Below are 22,509 nucleotides of genomic sequence, written 5' to 3' on the forward strand. Positions count from 1 at the left end.
TCATCCCTGACTACTGGCCATGCTTGCTAGCAACATCTAGAGCAGTGTTCCCCAACCTTGGGCCTCCAGCTGCTTTTGGACTACAATTCCCATCATCCTTGACCACTGGTCTTGCTAGCGAGGGATGATGGGAGTTGTAGTCCAAAAATAGCTGGAGGCCCAAGGTTGGGGAACACTGATCTAGAGGACCAAAAGTTTCTCACACCTGTTTTACAACCGCTGACAAAAACTGTCTCAGAAACCAGATTTCTCTTTAGTACATTACTGAAGTATAAGAATTGCACCTGTGCCCTAAACATTTGTACAGCGTGTGTTTTAACCCCTTTCCACTGTAATACACACTGCTCACCTTGCAAAGAAGGTAATTGTCTGGAAGCACCTTTTTGGTGTGTTTACAAACAGCTCGCTCGGGAAAAGAATTTTTCATTGTAAAACTGGTTCAGCTGGTTTCAAACTAGTTCTCACACAGAGTTTCTTATTCAAGAACAGACATCTATATAAAATACTACTTGAGTTTTACATGAAAGTTTCATTGAAAGAATTAGTCAGCTGATCAAGTTTTCAAAGTGACATTTTATGAACTAGAAGCTCCTCGCCATCATTATAGAATACTATACTCTTCAGTGAAGGCCTGCTTTGTAAGTGGACGTCTTGTGATCATGATCACTCACTATCCCAGCAACCAAAAAACCCCAAGATAAGAAATGCCTCAAATAAGAAATGCTTTATTTGCATCATTCCTATCTAACACATATGACTAATTGGTTGCAAAGTGCTCTCTACTCAATGAGAAGCTTACAGGATTTCTTCCTATATTCTCATTTACCTTGCTGCTTAGGGCCATTTCACACATTATTGTGAGAAGTGAAGTTACAGGAAACCAGGCAGAGGGCCTTCTCGGCAGTGGCACCCTCCCTGTGTAACGCCCTCCTATCAGATGTCAAGGAGATAAATAACTACACAACTTTTAGAAGACATCTGAAGGCAGTCCTGTATCAGGAAGTTTTTAATGTTTGACATTTTATTGTGTTTTTATATGTATTGGAAGCTGCCCAGAGTGGCTGGGGTAACCCAGCCAGATGGGCGGGGTGTAAATAATAAAATGACGATGAAGATGAAGCAGCAATAGCAAACCTGAATTTGTCCCAAGGTGGTAGAAGTGGTTGTGGTTCCTTGAAAGAGCACTGTCTGTATCATACACATGTGCTGTATCCATAATTTTAAGGTGTAACTGTACACAGTACCATAAAAAAATGCCTCAGGTCTGCATGGCTTTTTATCTTAAAATATAAGCAGGATAATCAAAGTTAACCACATCCCATTGTTCTTTAGACAGAAGCTTGCATCCATACAAGCTAGCTGGAGAATAACTGCCCTACGGACTCTGGTTTATGGCATGAAGCAGTGCTGCTAAGAAAAACTCTCTAGCAAGTGAATACTTGGCATTTAAACTTCCTAAGTCCAGTACTTCATACAGAAATCCTCGCTGCCACCTTTTAAAGGTGTATCGGTAATATTTCCTGTAGGAGACATGGGGGTGAGGTGAAGCTCAGAAAGGATGAGCTTTTATAAGACTGCCAAGTGTAGTAACACAGGAAGCTGCCTTATACAGTGTACACAAGGCTATTTACTCTACATCCAGTGTGATCCCACTGCTGGGTTTGTGAAGCAGTGTACACATGTTAGCCACAATCCACATCTGTCCTGAAGTTCCTTGAGAGATACTGTGTTTTTATGTTGTTTCCCCCAAACCAATTTCAATCCAATTTGCAAACGTATGAGGACAACCACTCCCCCCCTCCGCCCACTGGTGTGGGCAGGCAGCACTTGACTTGGAAACACATCCAACTGTACAGATGTGTGCAATCATGTGCAGATTTGATTTTAAAGGCAATGGGAGGTGGGGGGTGGACCTTGCTGCGTTTTAATGCATACACAACATTAAGTCAGACCCTTGGTCCATTAGTTCAGTACTGTCTACACTGACAGGTAGTGGCTTGCCAGAACTTCAGACAAAGGATCTTATTTGGAGATGCCGGCGATCAAGCCTGAGACCTTCTACACTCAAAGGAGATGTTCTACCACTGAGTTATATACCCTTCCCCTAAAATTCATAGCAAGAGGAAAAATCTAAACTAATTCCCAGCTCAGGCTCTTGAGAGACCACTGCAACTCTCATTGTGCATGTGGAATTTTGCATGCTGCTTTACAGCATAATATTCCAGTGCCTAGTTTACTGGCAGTGGAAGGAGGGAGGGGAACTACAGCAGGCATAGGCAGGCCAAGTTTGACTATGCCTGAACTACAGCAATTGGCCTGCTGTCAGCCAGCGGCTTCACTGAAAGAGGTTGGGAGAAGAATGGCAGAAGTGCCGGTAGTTCTCAAGACTCTTTTGTTGCAGGCACACTTCTCTGGAGTGAAAGGATCCTTGGATGTATGCCTGAGGAAGCTATTGTGTTGTCAGCTGTGAGCAAGCTCTTGTTGATTTAAGGAGAGCACACAACCCGAGCCAGCAGGGCCCAGATTGCCAGCCACCCACTAACCATCAGAAACTTGGTATTTTGCAACAGCTATTTGCCAACTACCGGTTTATTAGGTTATGGAAAGAGTGTCAGCATCACCAGCCGCTCTTTTGAAAGAATGCCATGAGGCGGCTCCGTTAAAATCAGCACCCCAGTTGCAAAACCATGACAAGGATGCTGGGAAAAGGAGGCCCAAAGGGACTTCAAACTAGGATTTATAGGAACATTAGAGCACAGGCGGGCAGGCTGTCTTAACAGCAGCAATTGTGAAAAGGGGGGATTTTAGAAGATGTGGCTTTGTTCTCTCTCCTCCATTAGGCTATGTCATGGTTTAAAGTAACAAAATTCTGTGTTGCATTTCAGACATTTTCCCAAAAAAACCCCACAGACACCAACTGGTTGCAATAACAAATATTGGTTTGCAGCTTGGAGGACCTTGAAGGAAAGGAAAGGGAAGGAAAGGAAAGGAAGGAAGGAAGGATATAATATCTATGGATATAAGCTAAAGCCTTTAACCCTGCTGCACACATGTCTTTCATATGGAGTAACATTCTGCAAGCAGATCCCTGTCTCTTCCAGCGCAATTGGGGAAAGGGCAATTGGTGGGCAGAAGTGGGAGCTTCTGCAGGAAGCACTGGCTGCTGCTTGAATTGTAAGCAGTGAGAAGGGGAGAAGCAGCTCAGGATGTGGTTGAGGAGTATGCCTGCACTTTGGAGAGTATGAGGCAGTCCCTAAGGTCCATACGCTTCTCCAGACTTTGGAGCAGAGGATTGTCTCTGACCCTGGACCACAGAGGACGCTGCCTCTGAAGTTCAGTGTGGCATTAGATCCTCTGGAGCAGGGTTATGGTATGCACAAGCCGAAATTCACAAGTTCCTGGAGAAAATGGTGAAGCTATTTCTGTTTGGCCATATGTGTGCACTAGCATAAAAAAAAATCAATTTATTTGCAGCTAAGTTCCAATAATTTTCCAGAAAGAATTGGTAGTTACTCCACAGAAGCAAACACAAATATGCTTCTTATTTGGCTAGTAGAGTCAAACATTTACATCTGATCACGGTGTAAGGTCAGTACAAGTTGGGCAAGTGAGTGATCCTGATGGGATATAAGGTAATCCTTCCAGCCTGTGATGACTGGCCACCCTGGGCCCAGTAAGGAAGTGTCATCTAGTAGGAGCAAGAGTTGCAAAAACCAAGAACAGCCAGATTTTCTCTAGGTTTTTCCTTTTGTTTTACATACACATTGTCTGATAGAAGCTCATTATTTCATTTGATACTACTAGTGATGGCTTTAATGTGCATGCCTTAAATACAGGATTTCCATCAGAAGTGAGCCTTTCTTTTTTAATGACACTAATAGGAAAAGAACAGAACCTGTCAAAATTCATAATTATTAGAAGTGCAAGACCTACATCCTCATTTATTCCTTGCCATCTACTGGAGTACTTATTCAGATATACTTAACCTAAACTTGAAGGAATTATTGTTGAAGTCTATGAGGACTAGAATCAGAAGCAAGCACATACCCACACCTCAACTCTCAATTATTTGCCCTGCACTCAGAAATAGTGGTCTTCTCAAGCACAGTGACTTCCAGACCTATCAATTGATAAAGAAAATGAAGTCCTGATCAGAGTTTAATTTCAAGGTACAAAGTGTACTCAAAATCCATAAACCAGATGTACTTTTCCATACACATCAAATTGGTTTTGCAGCAAGTACAATGAAACAGCAACAGTTGATAATGGATTTTCATTTGCAAGAATTATTCCCAAGCACTCTGGAAAATATAATGGGCAAGATCTGTTGACTTTTTGAAAAGGACCCTACTAATACCTTATCAGACCTAAGTTAGCAGTTCCTATTCAGCAAAAACACCCCAGTTTATCCAGGATAATAGTTTGCTAGACAAAGCGAAGTATGAGCCAGTTCAGCACAAGGTTTTTATTTATCCACACAATCAGTTTTAATGCCATGAGCCTGAAAAGTATTGCTCCAGTATACTGCGGCAAGAGATCAAGCTCATTTCAATTAGGCTGTTTCAGATTTATTTTATTAAAATACTTACAACATTACAAAACATTACAACATTCCTCTTTGGCTGGTCAGGGTATGGTGTATAAAAGAATGAAAACATGCAATTCCTAAGAATAGTGTAAAAATAAAGATCCACACTACACAGTGACCAATAATTAATGACCACTATCATTAACATGAAAATGAATGAGTGAACCAAAAAATTTAATAGCATATGCAGGAAACAAAGCCACCAACACAATGAAACTGCACATGGATCTAACTAGATGCATATACTGTACAACTAATGAGAGGAGAGCATTTAAAGAATTCAGAAAAGCTAATCGAGTATAATTTTCAGGTGCATTGTCTAATCACAATGTTTTGCATCTCTGTGTTCAAAATGTTTTGGTACCTGTGGTCTAGTGATTGCCTGTATCACAGTGTAACAATGCTGGACCCATCCCCAAAAACCTGTAGGGCTGGAAGAAATCCCCACAATCCCTGAACATGTACTTAAACAGAAAAGGGATTGCCAGAGGGACCCTGTAGATGGAAAATTTCTGTCTATATGGAAAGATGGCCTCCTAATTCACAAATAGCTATGCTTGGCACAAGATGTAGAAAATGCAAAGAAGTTTGCCAAGGGTCATGTCTGGGGCAACTAGGATAGTGAAAGCCTACCCAGGCCCCTTGCTCAAAGCTGCTTGTTAAAGTCGCTCGTAGAGGAAATTGCTACTGACCTTTATTTCACACTTGTATTGGACTGTATGGGATATTTTGACTGCAAGAATGAGCCTGGGTTGGAGCCAGGCCAGACAGCCAGGGAAGGAGACAGCACAAAGAGAAACTATCCTCTAAAGCAGGGCTGGCCAACTCCCAAAAGACTGTGATCTACTCACAGAGTTAAAAACTGGCATTGATCTACCCCCTTTTTTGGGGGGGGGGGTTCAGGTCAAAGTTCTTGAGCTTTTTTTAAAGAAGGAAAGCCCTGTTTTGGGGGGTGCAGGGCAAAAGTGTTGAGGTTTTTTTAGGGGAGCCAAAGTAGAAAGCGATCTACCACAGACATCCAGTGATCTAACGGTAGATCACGATCTACTTGTTGTACTAGGGTAAAAGGACTCACCACCTGCCTAGCCCAGAGGGAGAGAACAACACAGAAGAGGCACACTTTGTTTTGCATGTGGTTTTATTAGCAATTTACTATTAATTGTGTTATTATGCAAATGCACTTAAATAAAATGAATAATTCATGAACCTCAGTTACTGAAACTGATTTGGTGAGACCAGCTGAAAGTGAAGTTGTCTGGTGCGACATAGTTGTTTTAATTGTATGGTTGTATTATCTGAATTGCTGATTTATGAATGGTTTTATTGTTGTTTTAATGTGCATGCTGTAAATTGCCCTGGGATCCTGGAAGATGGAGGGCGATTTAGAGATAAATTAAATAAACAGTGCACATTATCCCTGTTCAACTGGAAACTAACCATCTGTGGTTACTGTAGTTGGCCTAAGGAGGGCAACACAGTGCTACAGCAGCACTGTGAAATATCAGAGGGTACATCGACAACAGTACCAATATAAGCCACCTGCCAAACTTTGCCAGCAGGGGTAGGGAGAAATAAGGATCTGGTACACCCAGCCAGAAAGGTTCCTTACCATTGCTTTAGAAAAGTATCTGTTTCAAACCTACATGGCTGCAGAAAAGGTTCTGAGCTGTTTACATCTCAGAAATCAATGGATGCTTTGAACCAAGCCTACTCCAACACGTAGTTTTTCTGCCTTGCATAGCTTCCTAGCCCTTGCTCCTGAGCACATGATGCAGTCATTCCCTTTGCACACTTCCTAGACCTTGCCAGAATAGTCTGCTGCAATCAATATGAGAAAGCTATATAAAATGCTGCAACAGAAATGGGACAAAAGGAATGTGACTGGCACATACAACCAGATTCAAAGAAATACCTTAATCCAATAACAGAACAGCTTAAAAAACCCTTTTATGAAACATGCTATGCTAATCTTACACGTAAATACGCAAGGGATGAAAGACCGCGATTCCTTACCTCCACCTCCACAGACTGCATTGCTAAATCACATGGTGGCTTCAGAGCTCTGGGTCTTGTGGCGTACCAGTAAGTTGTGAGAGCTGCAAAAGCACCGAATCCCATCAGCGTGTTTGTTGGGAGAGTGCGCACGTACTGCCTTACGTCACCAAATTCTGGCATTCGCAGATGCCTAAACAATTCATGAGCTTGCATTGTGATCTCTTGTCCTTGTTGTTTTTTTTAACGCAGCAATCTGTTGACAAAAAAGGAAAGTTGTGAACCCAACGTGTTATCAAAGAACCCCCTTTCCCCCCTAGAGAGGGAGATGCAGCTATTCTCATGCTCTACTACCATACAAAGCTGGAAACACCTGCATTTTTGCCACTTGCCCTCTTCCAGAAAGGCAAGAGATTTTGAACAGGCAAAGGCACTACGTTTAACATTTCTGTTTCTTTGTTAAGGCAGCTGTTGGCAGGCACCACACTTTGTTAGCCATAGTGCCCAAAGTTTGCAAAATACATTCTTGCTGTATTTTTGTGCTTTTGGAAAATAGAGAATCTGCTGAAAGAGCAACAGTAGTTCCTTTCCCTTCTCTTCCAAGGCAGCTATTTTTTTTTAAAGAGCCTGTGTGCAATTGTTTTTTCCCCTGTTTTCCTCCAGTGCTTTTAGAGTGCAAGCTAGCCTAAGTTGTGTATAAAAATTATCTTAACTAAGCTTGTATTGTTATCCTAACGGTCCCTTTAAATCCCCAGCAAACACTGTAGAGTAGGAACAGCCCTTTCTTTCCCCTTTTCCTTTTCCAAAAGCCCTGCTGTGCCTGCTCAGCTGACACTTCCCTCCACACCAAGGTCCCTCAGGACACGATTCACGTGACTACACTTAATAAGTTTCTGCCCACTAGGGCAAAGGTAACTAGCAGGCACAGTCCATACTTAGCTCTAAGAGAAGGAGGGCCAATAGAAAGAGAGCACGGAGTCACCCCACTGAACACAGAGGGTGGCAGGCTAGGAAGCAAACAATGTTTGCCTCAGAAACTCACAACTGGCAGTGACATTCATTAATGCCCATCATCAGCTCATTCCTATCACCAGAGGAAGGCTGACAAAAAGGCTTTTCAAGGGGGGGGGGGGGAAGAACGTGTCAGCGTGGAGAGTTTGTTTGCAGAAGCTGGTGGGGTTTTTGGAACAAGGCAGTGAAGATGAAGACAGTTTTACTATACCGGGAAGGAGATACAGTATTATGAATGCAGTTGTGGGGAAAGGCAACGCAAGCTCGTTTCGAGCCAGGCTATTAAGAGTAAGCTCATGAATGCTGGACCCATTTGTCATTACGTATCAATGCCTTTTCCAGCTGTAATAACCAAGGGCAGTTATAGAGTAGCATTGTCAGCTTACCTACTAATATACCCGGGGGGGGAAATCACTCAAATAGGACAGAGCTGCAATTGGGTTTGAAGCTAAAAAAAATATCGGGGGGGGGGGAGGCGTAGTGGGGAGAGACAGTGGAAAGCTTCCTTCATGCAACAATTTTATCTGGCAGTTTCTCCAGTGTAAGGGTGAAGCCTGATGGTCAGCTCTGCAGCCCTAAGTATGCAGTGGGCAAGTGCCAGGGATGAACTGTCAATGTTCATGAGCCATGCCCACTAGCACATTTAAGGATTTTTGTTCTACCTTTTATTTACGGTCCCGTTTACAAAATTTAATATAGGGCACAATAACAATGGTTCTGAAAACAACAAAACAGTACGTAAAAGCATTAGTTAGGCTAAGTCTTCTGAAGACTGTAAAAGATTCTAAAAGGTCTGGGAGGGTTTTGCTGGGTGTCAAAAATATGGCAATGCAGAGGGCGAAGCAAGCCTTGCAAGAGAGAGTTCTCAAAATGGAGTGCCGCAACTGAAAATGTTTGCCACCCACTTCACCTCCAACAAAGGGCACAGTGTATGGGGCAGGCTGATACGGGAATGGCCTGCTCTTTGCACGCAATAAAGAATTTCAGTGTGACCATAGCCAACTTGGTTGCACAACTACTTCACGCAGGTTGTCAAAGAGGCCCCTTTTAAAGGCTTATTTTAACCCTGTCTTGCCGCCTAATCTCTCTACTGTACTTGATAGGAGGAAGCAATCAGGTGTTTACATGCTGCCTTAACATTCAAAACCAAGGTCAAAAGGTAAGGGTTGCTCTAAATAGAATTGCTTCAAGGAGGTATTGCTCTTTTGGTTTGCTTCTAGAGTACAGTGGTACCTCGGGTTACAGACGCTTCAGGTTACAGACTCAGTTAACCCAGAAATAGTATCTTGGGTTAAGAACTTTGTTTCAAGATGAGAACAGAAATTGTGTTCCAGCGGCACGGCAGCAGCAGGAGGCCCCATTAGCTAAAGTAGTACCTTAGGTTAAGAACAGTTTCAGGTTAAGAACGGACCTCCAGAACGAATTCTTAACCCAAGGTACTACTGTACATGTTTTAAATATTTGGGGGTTGTTTGTTTGTGTGTGTTAGCACTAAGCCAGCCACATTGGGGTGTTTTGGTAAGTAAAGCAGAGTCTAAATAAAATATGCATAATAATGCTGTTCTTTTTATCACTATTTTGTTGCTTTCTTATTCTTAAGCTGGGGTTGGCAACCTAAGGCCCGTGGGCCACCCGTGGCCCATGGGGGGTCATTTAACTGGCCCATGGCCCCCTCCCACTCCGTTGGCTCCCGTGCGCCGCACTAAACCAGTGCAGAGCAGAGCAGGAACCGCCTTCCGCAACACTGGTCAGCTTGCCATTGGCTGCAGGAAGCTCCTGCAACCAATGGAAAGCTGCGCATGCCTCCTCCGCACCAGAAGAAGTGCCGGAAATAGCGTTTGCACATTCGTGTGTGCGAGCGCACTACGGCTCACTACTGTGGCATCTGTGGAACCATGAACCAGCCCAAGCCACAAAAACTTTGCCGACCCCTGTTCTTAAGCATGCAGAAAGCTATTTTCCTGTGCATTTGAGCAGCCCAAGCTTTTGCACATAAAAATACCATAGATATGTTTTATCAGCATACATTGGTGGTGAAGTAAGTGTTCATTTGATTAACAGGAGACATTCACTTTCCCTCTTCATTCATCTTTAAATAGTTGCTGAGTTTCCTATCTCAAATTTTAGCATGTATCTAACTTACAAGGCATGGATACCTCAGCAGTTATGTAGTCCAACAAAGCTTATTTGGCACATCAATTTGCACACCTTGACAGCTATTTGTATGCAGTAGACAAAAATATGCTACTGACCGTCTTTCAGCTGAGAGTGTGATAAATTGTACTGTGGGCATTTGATGCAGGCATCTAATCTTTCACTAGGGCAGTGGTTTTCAGACTGCCTTCAGTGAACACTTTCCACATCGGTTTGTCTGCTGCCAGACCGCATGCAAATTGCAGAGGATTCTGCTGACTGTTCTAGGCTGCATATTCCAAGTGTTCAAGTGGTGGCTGACTAGACCTACTCGGCCTAGCACAGCCTAGAACACACCTAACACTCTTCTGCAGCTGTTCAGTACAGTGGTACCTCTGGTTGTGAACGGGATCCGTAACGGAGCCCCGTTCGCAACCTGAAAAGAACACAACCCGCATCTGCGCATGCGGGTCGCAATTCACTGCTTCTGTGCATGCGTGTAACATCATTTTGCACGTCTGCGTGAGCGGTGAAACCTGGAAGTAACCCTTTCCAGTACTTCCAGGTCACTGCGGGATGCAACCTGAAAACGCACAACCTGAAGCAAACGTAACATGAGGTATGACTGTAGATCAGAAGCTCAATAGTGATGTACAGTCTTTCAGAAAAGCTCATTTGCCACCAATGTTCTCCATAAGAAGGTGCTGGGAAACTTCTGATTAACCTGAGCTTCTCTGGAACAATTTATTGATCTGATGGGAGCAGGGTCCAAAGTGATGTGTACGACTTAAGGTCATCTGCTTGCTGTGCCTTTCAGACTCTGCCTCCACCTACCTCTCCAGTCTATAATGCCTTTTCCCCTTAGTTCAATGGCTGGCCTAGCAATAATAGTGTCAGCAAAATGAGCAGATTAATTTGAAAGCCTCAGAAGGCCAAGACGGTTTGCATAGTGCAGGAGTTAAGAAGCACAAGCTGTAAGGCAGGATGCTACCAGCTGAAGCCTCCCTAGCTCTTCTCTTCTCTAATAAATAAATAAATAAATAAATATCAAGCCAGTATACTCGAAGTCTCATCGCTGCCCTCTGCAATATGGCAAGAAGAAGAAGAAGAGGAGGAGGAGGAGGAGGAGTTTGGATTTGATATCCCGCCTTTCACTCCCCTTCAGGAGTCTCAAAGCGGCTAACATTCTCCTTTCCCTTCCTCCCCCACAACAAACACTCTGTGAGGTGAGTGGGGCTGAGAGACTTCAAAGAAGTGTGACTAGCCCAAGGTCACCCAGCAGCTGCATGTGGAGGAGCGGAGACGCGAACCCGGTTCCCCAGATTACGAGTCTACCGCTCTTAACCACTACACCACACTGGCAAGAAAACTCTCTCTCACTGGCAAGAAAACTCTCTCTCACTGGCAGGAAAACCAGTCTAGCTTGCATCATAGTTGGGAAGGTTTACAGAAACAAAATATGCTTTGATCACTACATGAATGCCAAGTTATTCTTATACATGCTGTAAAGACTTACCACAGACAATTTAACCCCCCCCCCCAATTCACCAAGCTCTTTGATATTTTGGGTGCAAGGTCTTTTTTCAAAGCCTTCAAATCAAGCCATCATATCCTTCGACTTGCACCCTTTTGTACATGCAACATGCCAAAAATCTACACCAACTTGTTTCCTGAACTGTGTCTACATTCCTCATTAAAAGTAAGCTAGTTCAACTGGTACTGCTGCTGATTTTGTTTTCGCCCCACCTTTTTGTATGTGGGAGTTGGTGTGCAACAGAACTTGCCAATTTGCCATTAAAATAACACTTAAGACCATATGATAAAGAGCAATGTGACTTTTTAAAAAGAGATTAAATACAGTCAACATTTAGCACCTGTAAAAGCCACGCCAATAAGATAGATGTACCTTATGCAGAGATAGGTCATCTAAGGATACTAGACATGGCAAGAGAAAATTAGGATAAGCAATAAGGTGTTATACACGTCCTATATTTTGAGAAATATTCTCTTTAGCCTACACTCCATTTGGAAGTATAGCTCACTGAAATTAGCAATTCCTATTTCAGACTTAAGGTTAAGCTTATTATGAAATTATTGGGAAACCTTTTTACATCTAAGTTTAGCTCCTGTTGTGTCAAGTTTAGGATCCAATAAGATTTAATAGGACTTCAGTCAGAAAACACAAAGTCCAACTTGCCATGGATAAGCCAGTATCCAAAGAGCTTCTGTGATATCTGTATTAACAGTGAACTCTAGATTAGACTGAAGCAGCGTGAGTCCATGCTGAATTGAACTCCCAGGTTTATAGTTTCTACTTGGGGATGATCTTCAGTGGCCTCATGTTGTAAAATTAACCAGTCAAGGGTACATAGTTTAGTATGTTGTATTAGCATTATAATATACAGTACTTGATATATAGCAAACGGGATTATACTTCACCCAAGAGCTAAGGAAGTAAAACATTTTTGCAGGCATATGTAATATTGAAGTCCATTGAGGATAAGGACAATATCCTAGATATTACATCCAGATAACACACACTTTATATGTGGGACAGAACTAGCATCTTGTGTATATGGTAGAATTCAACTCTCCCTTTAAATATAATATGGTCATTACTTAGAGAGTAAAGGGTGCTTTCTGACCTAGTCTGTTATGACAAACTTAAGTTCACTGATCTCAATAGGTCTCCTCCGAGTACAAATTAGTCAAATGCCACCCAAAAGGTTTAGCTTTAGAAGAGAGTGCACAGTGAGGGAGCTGTGCATGCAGGTTTCTGTCCTTGTCTTATAACATGCTCAGTTAATAAATGCTAAGCTTCAAGCCAGCCAAAAGCTCCTTGACACATGAATAAGGAAAATACTGAATCAGCCAAGATGTGGTCTTTCCAGCTGAACTCAGCTTTGTGGAAGTCAGCCAAGTTGGCTGAATGCAGCCATTCCTAGCTCCTCCTCCTCTACCAGCAAGTACAATAATCTATTTACAGAAGGCAGAATGTTCTCCTTTTGTCTGGCAATAGGCAGACATCGTTCGAGGGCAACTGTCAACTTCTTCATTATAGCGTTAGAACCCAGCAGCCAATAGCCTCTCTCCCTCCCACTCTGCTGTTTGATTGAGGGAAAAAATAATTGCATGAGTTGCTTAATCAGAGGCATTGCTCTGTTACTGGAGTCAGTTCTACCTACATGGGGCTACTAGAAGCTGTGCAAGTCCCCCATTTAAAGTTCCAATTTAGCCCATCTTATCTTTGAGGTTAAGAAATGCTTAATCAACATGAATCTACTGATTGAAATGGAAACTTTTGCTCATGTTTTGGTTCCCTTTGGAACACTTAATCTTTTTAAAAAACAAATGGTCACATTTGAGAAATCTGTTCTAAGCCACATTAAGACATTGGTGTGTCTTAAGACAGGCATCAAGCTAGCTAAAACAATTCTCAGTGTAAATGAAATAGTTTTTCTATTACTTCTGCAGAATGTAAGTCAGAAAAAAAACATCCCAATAGTCTGGCAGAAGTCCATTTATTGCTTAATAGCACAATAGGGAAACAGAAAATGAAACCGATCAGAAACATTATTTTGACAGTGATTAATGAATCAGCCAGTGGTACTCAATTTAAGTTAACACTCAACAAAGAGCAGCAGCCAAGCATTCAGGTCCATGGTTTGGAAGGCTGGTAAAGCAGCAGTTTCAAGTAGCCATTTATGGTTTGGTCTACACAGGCATTTTTTCAGTTGGTACCAAGGCCTTTGGTAGCAACAGTGGAGCTCGTATGTTTGGAAATTTAAGTGATGTTTAAATAACATATATAGATGTTTCAGCATTCACAAGATGGAGCAAGAAAGTTAGGATTGACTGTGGTCAAGTTCTGCCTTGAGCAGGAAAAAAATCCACTGCCCTAAAATTCAATGAAGACTTAGCAATGGAGTTTATGAAACAATGCATTGCTAAACACTGAGCATCATCCTAGCTAGCAACCCATGCAGATAGTCTTAAAATAGTATCACTGGAATGCATTTGCAAGAAACAAAGTCTAGCTTTCTGAAGCAGAGATCATTCTAAGGAAAACACGAAGATTTCTGTTTTCCATGTAACTTTTCTGACACTTTTCTTTCTTTGTCAGGAGAAAAGTGTGGCAAGCACACCCTTGCGCTACGCAGAGAGTTTGTATTAATAAGCTACAAATGCCCCAACCCTCAATGAGCTTCAAAAGGTCTGCTGTTCAACATTGATATACTTGTTCTCAGAAGAGCCCCTGGTTGTCCCTGTGTGATTTCTTTCTTTCGAGTTTTGTTACCATATGCAACATCTATAGAAACATCTATAACCAAGCAGAGATCTTAGCCACAAGGTTTCTTTTTTCTTGCCCGAAAGCAAGTATAATCTCCATTGCTGTTGATACAAAGTTTGGAGAGCACTTTAAACCTTAGTTTGAGGATGAATACAGAAGTTAACTTGTTTTAGTTTCTTACAGATTCATAACCTAGATACAACCTAACTCATTTCTTCATCGTTCCCAACAATTTAAAATGGCAGTAAGTCTTGTGTATCTTTACAGGGACTACAAGTGTTTCAGCAAACAGCACAATCAGACCCTGGCTGTGTGTTGCTTCAGAATTCCAGGTTACTGAGCTGCAAATTATGTTCTCTCAAGACAGCATCTGGACAACACCTCATTAGACAGAAGCAAACATGACTTCTAGAGAATTAATGTCATAACCTTGAGAAATAGGTACTTCAGAGTCAACATCATCGTAACAAAAAAGGCATTACTTGTGAATGAACTACCTGCCCAAATGCTACTCCACTCATCTTAACATTCTGCACATTTTCTATAAAGAGATCAACTGGTGCCCAGTTACACAGCTAGGGTCTTTTGCTCTGCATGTTAGCTTGCTAAATGTAGAAGGTTTATACCCTACCTGCAGTCTTAAGCAGTATAGTTATGCAACAAACACATAGTTAAGGCCACAAGTCTTAACCCTCTTGCCTGGGAGAAGCTCCATTGAATTCAACAGGTCTTAAATAGGGAATTCAATAGGGTGGGATTGCACTGTTATTTTCATGATACATTTTGTTTTAGTGTATTCCTACTTTTAAATGTTTTTTTCTCAAGTAATCTATTTGTAACTTAGCTGTGGATAAATTCGAGCACCTATATTGCTACAAAAAAGGCTACAAGTATACAGTACTTGATGGGCAAATCTTGGTCTCCTCAGGCACATTTATATAGCACAACAATTTAACAGCTAGTATAATTTTGGTTTTCACCAAAACTTTGGTGGTCACTGGACCTGGCAGGGCATCTAGGAGGTCACAGGTTTCTCCCCATCCTCCTCCCATGCAAATCATTGAAGTTTTACAAACACCTAGGGTAACTAAACTGAAAAATGTCTTTCTTTGGTTCAGAAGAGGTCCTTTCTGTCGCAGTTGCTTCTCTAATGGGAGAAAAAGCCTCGTGTCCATTAACTGTTCTGCCCCTCTCTTTTATCCTCCTTTTCAAGGAAACACTAGACGCTCAAACACCACAGTTAACTTGGTTCAGAATTGTTTGTGCAGATTCATGCCACAGTAACTGTATGTTACTCAGAATCCCATAGGGTTTGCTTCCTGATAGGTGTTTGCAGGATTGCAGTCTGAATGGGTTAGAAATGAAGGCTGGAATTGGTGATCCACACAGGACTGCTAAAAAAGGGACCCCATAAGTTTCCAAACCTATGGAAATATATTATTCTCCTTTCCCAGCTTATTCATTTATATGTTCCACATTCTTTCCAGAATGTGGAATAAAGTAGAAGGATATTAAATGGACTAAGACCTGGGAGATCAGGGTAAAAGTCACCTACTCAGGCACAAAGGCTCCTGTGTGACCTTGGGTCATTCACAGTCTCTCAATCTAACATACCTCACAGGGTGTTTGCAAGAATAACATGGGGGAAAGTGCCACCTTGAGTTCCTTGGATGAAAGGTGGAATGGATATAAATGTAAAACTGATAAATAAAGAACAAGCAAAATAAAATGTGTCTCCCACCTGCTTACTCCCAATTTTTGAATTGAGAAAGGGGTGACCAAGTTTGGAATCTTGGAAAAAGTCTATCTGGAAATCAAAGAGAAAAGCACTGGAAACACAATCAGGATATTCAGACCTACAAAAACCAGACTTTACATGTGGGTCCTCAGCAAATGCAGTATGTGGCTATCTGCTAGGACAGGTTTGCCTGGGTGGAGGGTACGGGCAGGGTGCTATCCATGACCCTAAGTATACTACATATAGGCTCTGCACACTGAGTTCTCATCTAGACCATTCTCTGCACCATTCTACTTGTTTTAATAGCATTTTAAGTTTGGCAAAGTGTTTGATAGTTGCTTTATCCTCACAGCAATCCTGTAAAGTAGACCACAGTATGATTTTATCAGAACAACCAAAAACAAACATTAAGGATCAGAGATGAAGCGTGGGAGGGGGTGTGTGTGCTGTGGCCCCAAACGCAAACAGGCGCCCCCAGAGTAGGCTCCTTCATCGGATCCTGGCCAGAAGGAGCTGCAGCGCTTGGGCCTGGCACAACTCCGGCCCCGGGTCAGGCCTGACCTGACAGTGGAGAGAAAGAAGAGAGTGGGCAGCAGCTTCCTCACCCCTCTCCTAACTCTGAACTGTGGCACGCGCCCCCCTCAGGGGCACATCCCATACGCCCACCCCGGGCAACACTGGCATACGTTCTGCCACTGTTAAAGACCAATTTATTAGGGAATGAGCTTTCTGGGACTACAGTCCTTCATTCTTGGTGACTGATGAAAATTTGTGGAACCACATATTTGTTAGCCTCTAAAGTTTTATTTCTGCTGTAAGTGATGGCTAAGCTGGCTATCCTTTCAACTGAAAGTGTATCACAACACCCATCATCCCTGGCTGTTTGCCTTGCTGGCTGAGGCTGATAGGAGTTGAAGCCCAACAACATCTGGAAGGCCACCACTCTAGTCCTATGGCAAGCAAACAAGTAGAAACAGTACCAGAACTTCTGGCACCATAAGAGCATTTAAAAGCGAGGAACCCAAGGGGTATAAGGCCCTCTAGCACAACACGACTCTTAGTAATGACAGTAAATGTTAGTTCAAAAAGTATTCCACTAAGAGATCAAAGACTAATTTTACCTTACTAAAAGTATAGTATATTTTGGATTATCACTACCTTTTTAGTGTGTAGTTAAGAGCTACCTAGAAAAAAACCCCAGCAAGAGTCTCATTAAGCTGCTTTTGGAGCCACTTTGCACTAAGCAATACGACTCAAGCAAACATCCACTCAAAAGGTATCTACTCCATCTTTTACTCTTAGGCAAATTTATGATACTATAGGGGTTACGTTTGCCTATTCCTTTATCATACTCCCTCCTTTTCCCCTCTTCTACCCGCCAAAGTGTCCCCTCTTCTGCTTTCTACATACCTGTGAGAAGCTATCCAAGCACCCAAAATAGAGGACATTAAACCACCACAGCAATAATCTGACCATCAACCAAAGCTGACACATATCCAACAGTAAAACACCATGAATATGCTTCCAAATGAGCTCTGGTTAGCCTAATCACCATTGTTCAAATATTGAAATGAAGCCACAGCCATTTATCCTCAAGGAAGAAGATTCCTACTTCAATTGCTAAACCTGTTGAATATTCTGCACCAATCTGTCACAACATTTCAGTGGCTTCCTAAAAAAAAAAAGGCTTGACAACTTTCGGGGTGTCCTGGTTTTTACTTTTTGAAATATGGCAATCCTAAATGGGAACAGAATGGCCCCGTCCATAATAAATTACTATTTCTGCAGCAATGCTACCATTAGACACTTTTACCTAAAAGCATTTCATGCCTATCCCAACTGGTTGGGCAGCAGTCCAAGGACCGCTGCAAGGCAGATCCCACCTCCAAATAACAATATCGTTACACTGAGCTGTTCTACCAAACCCTGATGGTTCTTGAGCAAGCCGAGGAAAGTTCCATCATGTGATAAGAAGCCAGCCCAAGGGGGAGCAAGTTAGTGGCAGGCGGGCAGCATTGTTGACCTGACTAGCTGCACCTTTTTACAGGCCCATATGCAAAAGCTCTCGTAGTTTTAGCGTGGTGGCAAATAATAATAATATTAATTACACACATTCCAAGTCCGGGGGGGGGGATGGATTAGTCTCCCCTTTCCCTGCCCTGACATTCAGTGCCTCGGAATGCAGCAAACGCTTGTCCAAAAGACCAACCACTTCCCCGTCACCATAATGAGAAAATCTGCGTCCATCTGCGCCTTCAGACTCGCCGGGGGCGGCATGCGGAGGAGCCCAGTGCCAGCCATCTCCCGAGCCCTGACAACCCGGAACATCATCTCCCCCAAACCACCTCCCGCAAACGCCGCCCCTCCCCCCGAAGATGCTGCGACCGACCTCGGCTCGATGGCAAGGCTCGCCTGGTCCCCGCAAACCGTGGCAGCGGTGGCGCCGCCGCCTCTCCAGTCGGCCTATGTATGGCGGGGAGGCCCCTGGCCGAAAGCTTCGGCTTCCTGACGTGCGGCTCTCGAGCCAGGGCGACCCCCTCTTCCCCGCCCCCTTTCCCGGCAGCAGCCACAGAGGCGGCGGCGGCGGTTGGGAAGGAAAGGTCCGCCTGGAGGAAAGCGGCTCTAGGCTGGGGGAGAAGCGGGAAAGTCCCCGCGGGCCGCGGAAGCTTCTTCCGCCGCGCGCTGGGCTCAACCCTCTCCTTGCGGGATGACAGGCGCCGGTCTTGGCGGGCTGACTCACCCACCTGCTTTCGTCTCGCTCCTGGCCAAGTGGCGACGGCTGCGGCGGCGGCTACACCGACGAGGCGCTCTGCAGCTGGAGCGCCCGGCTCGTCCTATTTAAGCGGCCCGCAAAAAAGAAAAAAAGGAAACAAAACAAAACACCCCCGGCCGGAGCTGTGGCTGCAGCGGCAGCGGCAGCAGAGCGTGTGGCTACGTCGCGTCGGGCCCGCCTTTCCTGCAAGCGCAACGAGAGCTGGGGCACTAGGACCCTCAGGAGGCTGGCCAGCCAACCAGACGGCGTCCTCGCCTTTGCGCCCACAGCCAATCGGAATTTGGGAGGACGAGGACGAGGAGGAAGGCCGGGCGCAGTCAGTCACAGGGCGCCACGGGGCAGAGCCAGTGTTTCGGGGTTGGCCTGGTACTCGGAGTTGCGGAGGAGGGAGGGACTGCGCGCGGGCGGAAGGGCTGCGCTCTGCGCATTCTCAAGGGACCCACGGCGTGCGCTCGCCTGTCCGCCGCCTACCGCAGCTCGCGCCACCTAGCTGTGGATGCGCATTAAGGATCGAGGGTCTGGTCCGCGAAAGCTGATGCCGCCCTAAAGCGGCTAATAATTAAAAGGAGGCGTAAGACTCCGCTGCGCGCCACCTCGCTTGTTGTTGTTGTAAGGAAGGGATTAGTTCAGCGCAACTGCCCCCTGGAAACTGATTTATTGCACCACATGTTCTGTGGAATGAGACCGGCTCAGGGGAGAAAACAGGTTCTCTGGAAGAACCAAGCATCCATCAAAATTAAGCCCTTTAAGAAGCAAGAGCAAGCCAAAACAAACAAAAACGTGCGCACACCCCTCACACCGTCAAGCACCCGGCTTAACAGGGCAGTTCTACACGGGTCTACTCAGAAGCATGTCTCCATGAGTTCCATGGGATCTGTGGCCTGGGAGAACAAATCCTAGGAAGCAGCATCACTTCAGTGCTTACCCCCCCCCCAATAAATGAAACAAACCTACCACCTTTTTTATATGGGGGGGAAAGAGAGTGTTCTTTGACTGCACATTTGCCGCTGAATTACTTCTCAGTAAACCTCTCCATTCTTAAGGAAATCAGCCCTGAGTGCTCACTGGAAGGACAGATTGTGAATCTGAGGCTCCAATACTTTGGCCACCTCATGAGAAGAGAAGACTCCCTGGAAAAGACCCTGATGTTGGGAAAGGTGGAGGGCACAAGGAGAAGGGGACGATGAGTTTGACCAAACTGCGGGAGGCAGTGGAAGACAGGAGTGCCTGGCGTGCTCTGGTCCATGGGGTCACGAAGAGTCGGACACGACTAAATGACTAAACAACAACAAACATGATTAGTTGCCCACAGAGGTAACTCATAGAGCTTGCCAAAGTTTACATCCCTCCCCCCCTCTTCCTGGTAAATACCTGTGAGAATGGGACTTGCACAAGGTGCCAAGATGTATCCCCAGGTAGGGCAGAGAATGTCCCATCTGAATGCTCCACTAGATGGACCAATGGACTTAACTAATGGAGCTGCCTGTGTTCCTCTCAGAGGAACTGGAGAAGGGAGAGGACTAGGAGACAGACTCAAATCTCTCTATCATGAGCAAAAGTTTGAATGCCCAAAAGGCATTCTTTCAGTATTGAAAGGTATTCTTTCAGTATTGAAACAGTATTGGGGGGGAAATGCTTGAAGTATCATTTTGCTATTCTGTTTTCAAACCTTTAAACCAGCCTGTTATTCAGTGGCATAATTGGTACCTCTCCCCTCTGCCTCACATTTTGTGTCTCGGGAGAGCATTTTTATCCAGTGGCATCTATGTATAGCGACTAGATTTTAAAATCTAGTCTATGTCTGTCGTTGTGAAAGAGAGGCTTTTGTGTAACTTTAGCCAGATCTTTGTAATAGTCCCTCTCTTTGAGACCCTGCCCATAGCCCCCTCCTCATTGCTACACATACTCAGCAGGGACTAGTGTCATAATTTCCAACTTACATAATTCTTTATTGCTCCCCCAATAATATAACCAAACACCAGGGGTTGCAATATCCAACTATTAATGCTAAATGTTCGCATTGCATCCCTCCTCTCTGCCTGCCAGAAAGAACACTCTGCTCCAACAGAGTGCCCTGGGGTTGCAAAACTGAAGGGAAGCATATCCTGTCCCCATTCATTGGCAAGAAAATTAAGGGTGTGTGTGTGTGTGTGTGTGTGTGTGTTTAAAGGCAGGGATCTGTACAGGTAACTTTATGTTCTTAACACTCCAGCCACTGAAGTGCATTGATTCCACACAGGGTCATCATAGCTCTTGCACACCAGCTACTACAACATCATGTTTTAATGAGCTGTGTCATATCTAGCGGTACCACTAACTTATGTTATCTTACCTATAAGCTGCTGCAGTCTGATACTAGATTTATACCTATATATAACCCAAACAGATATATATAATTTATGCACTTTTGTGTATTCACGTAACCATGTTTTTGCATTGGTATCAATACGCTTTCTCTTTTTGGGGGTTCACTGACTTGCTCTTTAAATTGAAAAGGAACTACCAGTATGTTGCTGTTGATTGACCAGGAAAACATTTCAGAGGGAAAAAACCTTTCTACTTATTAATGTAGATCAGGGGTAGGCAAAATAAGGCCCGGGAGCCAGATACAGCCCAATCGCCTTCTCAAACCGGCCCACGGACAGTCCAGGAATCAGCGTGTTTTTACATGAGTAGAATGTGTCCTTTTATTTAAAATGCATCTCTGGGTTATTTGTGGGGCATAGGAATTCGTTCATTCCCCCCCCCCCAATATAGTCCAGCCCACCACATGGTCTGAGGGATGGTGGACCGGTCCACAGCTGAAAAAGGTTGCTGACCCCTGATATAGATGATAGAGCAAAAGGTAATGAATAAAATATTTCAGTACTCCATCTGTATAGGGTTCTGTGTGTGCTTTTAAATACCCCTTTTATGCACTGTAAATTATAGTTTAACAGAAGAGTTTGCTGTTGCTTATAGAGGACTACATTAAAGTTATGGTAAGTTACGCAGTGTGGATCTGATTAAATAAAAACCTGTTTTGCATATCAAAGTCAATTCCTGTATTGCTGGGGAAATGTTTGGCAAATAACCCATGAGGTTGCTTAACTGCATCTTCACTCCTGGACCAGTTCCCATCATCATATACCTTTGGGTGTGGTTTTTTTTTTGAGTGAGACATTAAAAATTTTTGCCAAAAAGGGAGAGGGAGGGGAAACAAATGAAGAATATTGGGGCATTTTCTGAAGAGTGATATAACAGGAGGAGAAGGAAACAAAATTGAGAGACCTGACCATTTATGATTTCTATTTTTTTTTAATTATATAGTTTTGAGTATTAGATGCATGCCTATATATAATTGCTACTATACATAAGCATTATTTAACCCAATTTAATTGTGTATTTGAATCAGGGTACTCTGATGCAAGAGAAGATAGAAAGCTAGATGGGAAATTTATGACCTTGGTAATATATCTCCAGTGGGTGGATACTCAAAGAACTGGATTTCATGTGGTCTGTACACTGATGCCAGAACAACATGTAAATACCTGTGTGGTAATACTTAGATAATTTTTTTTCAAATAGTCATTTTGTTCTTAAAGGCTTATAGTACTGCAAGGAAGGATTGCCTTTCTCTGGGTTAAAACTAATCCGTTCATCCTTACAAAAAAACCCAAAAAACAGGATAGTCCACTCTGTCATTCACCTTCCCCAGAGTCTATTTACACGGAAATCTGAGAGAAGTATTCTGCCCTTTCTAGGTGCTAATGCCCACCATTCCTAATGTACCAAAACCATAAATGGATTAAAGCTTATCCACTCAACTCCATGCATTCCTTTGCAATATCCACACCAAGCCCTCAGTCACGGTGCTGTGGAATGAAACAGAGCTGCTGGTGGGAATGCCTCCCTTTGCAAACTTCTCCATTTCATTTGTCTTTCAAAAGGTAGATGTGAAAACGAGTAGGCTGTGTTTCTCTCCACCCCTGCCCCTCCCCTTC

General features: G+C 43.7%; 2 protein-coding genes across 9 annotated transcripts in view; one reads left to right on the plus strand and one right to left on the minus strand.

Moving 5' to 3' along the window:
• HELT (helt bHLH transcription factor) overlaps positions 1–22,509 on the plus strand; it is a 130,572-nt gene that overhangs the window by 31,889 nt on the left and 76,174 nt on the right. The window lies entirely within an intron of this gene.
• ACSL1 (acyl-CoA synthetase long chain family member 1) overlaps positions 1–22,509 on the minus strand; it is a 106,037-nt gene that overhangs the window by 27,258 nt on the left and 56,270 nt on the right. For 2 of the 8 annotated variants that reach the window (XM_083459929.1, XM_083459926.1), the window contains exons 1-2: positions 18,498–19,086; positions 6,602–6,836 (exon numbers count right to left, since the gene is read on the minus strand). In XM_083459929.1, coding sequence (XP_083316055.1) covers positions 6,602–6,796 — 195 coding nt within the window. In that variant the 5' untranslated portion in view covers positions 6,797–6,836; positions 18,498–19,086. Of the gene's footprint in view, positions 1–6,601; positions 6,837–7,293; positions 7,398–15,756; positions 15,823–18,142; positions 19,087–22,509 lie in introns of those variants that run through there. The other 6 variants (XM_083459931.1, XM_083459930.1, XM_083459928.1 and 3 more) reach the window with 6 other exon arrangements.

The sequence above is a fragment of the Podarcis liolepis genome, assembly GCF_965112155.1.
Source record: "Podarcis liolepis genome assembly, chromosome: 9".
Taxonomy (NCBI): Eukaryota; Metazoa; Chordata; class Lepidosauria; order Squamata; family Lacertidae; genus Podarcis; species Podarcis liolepis.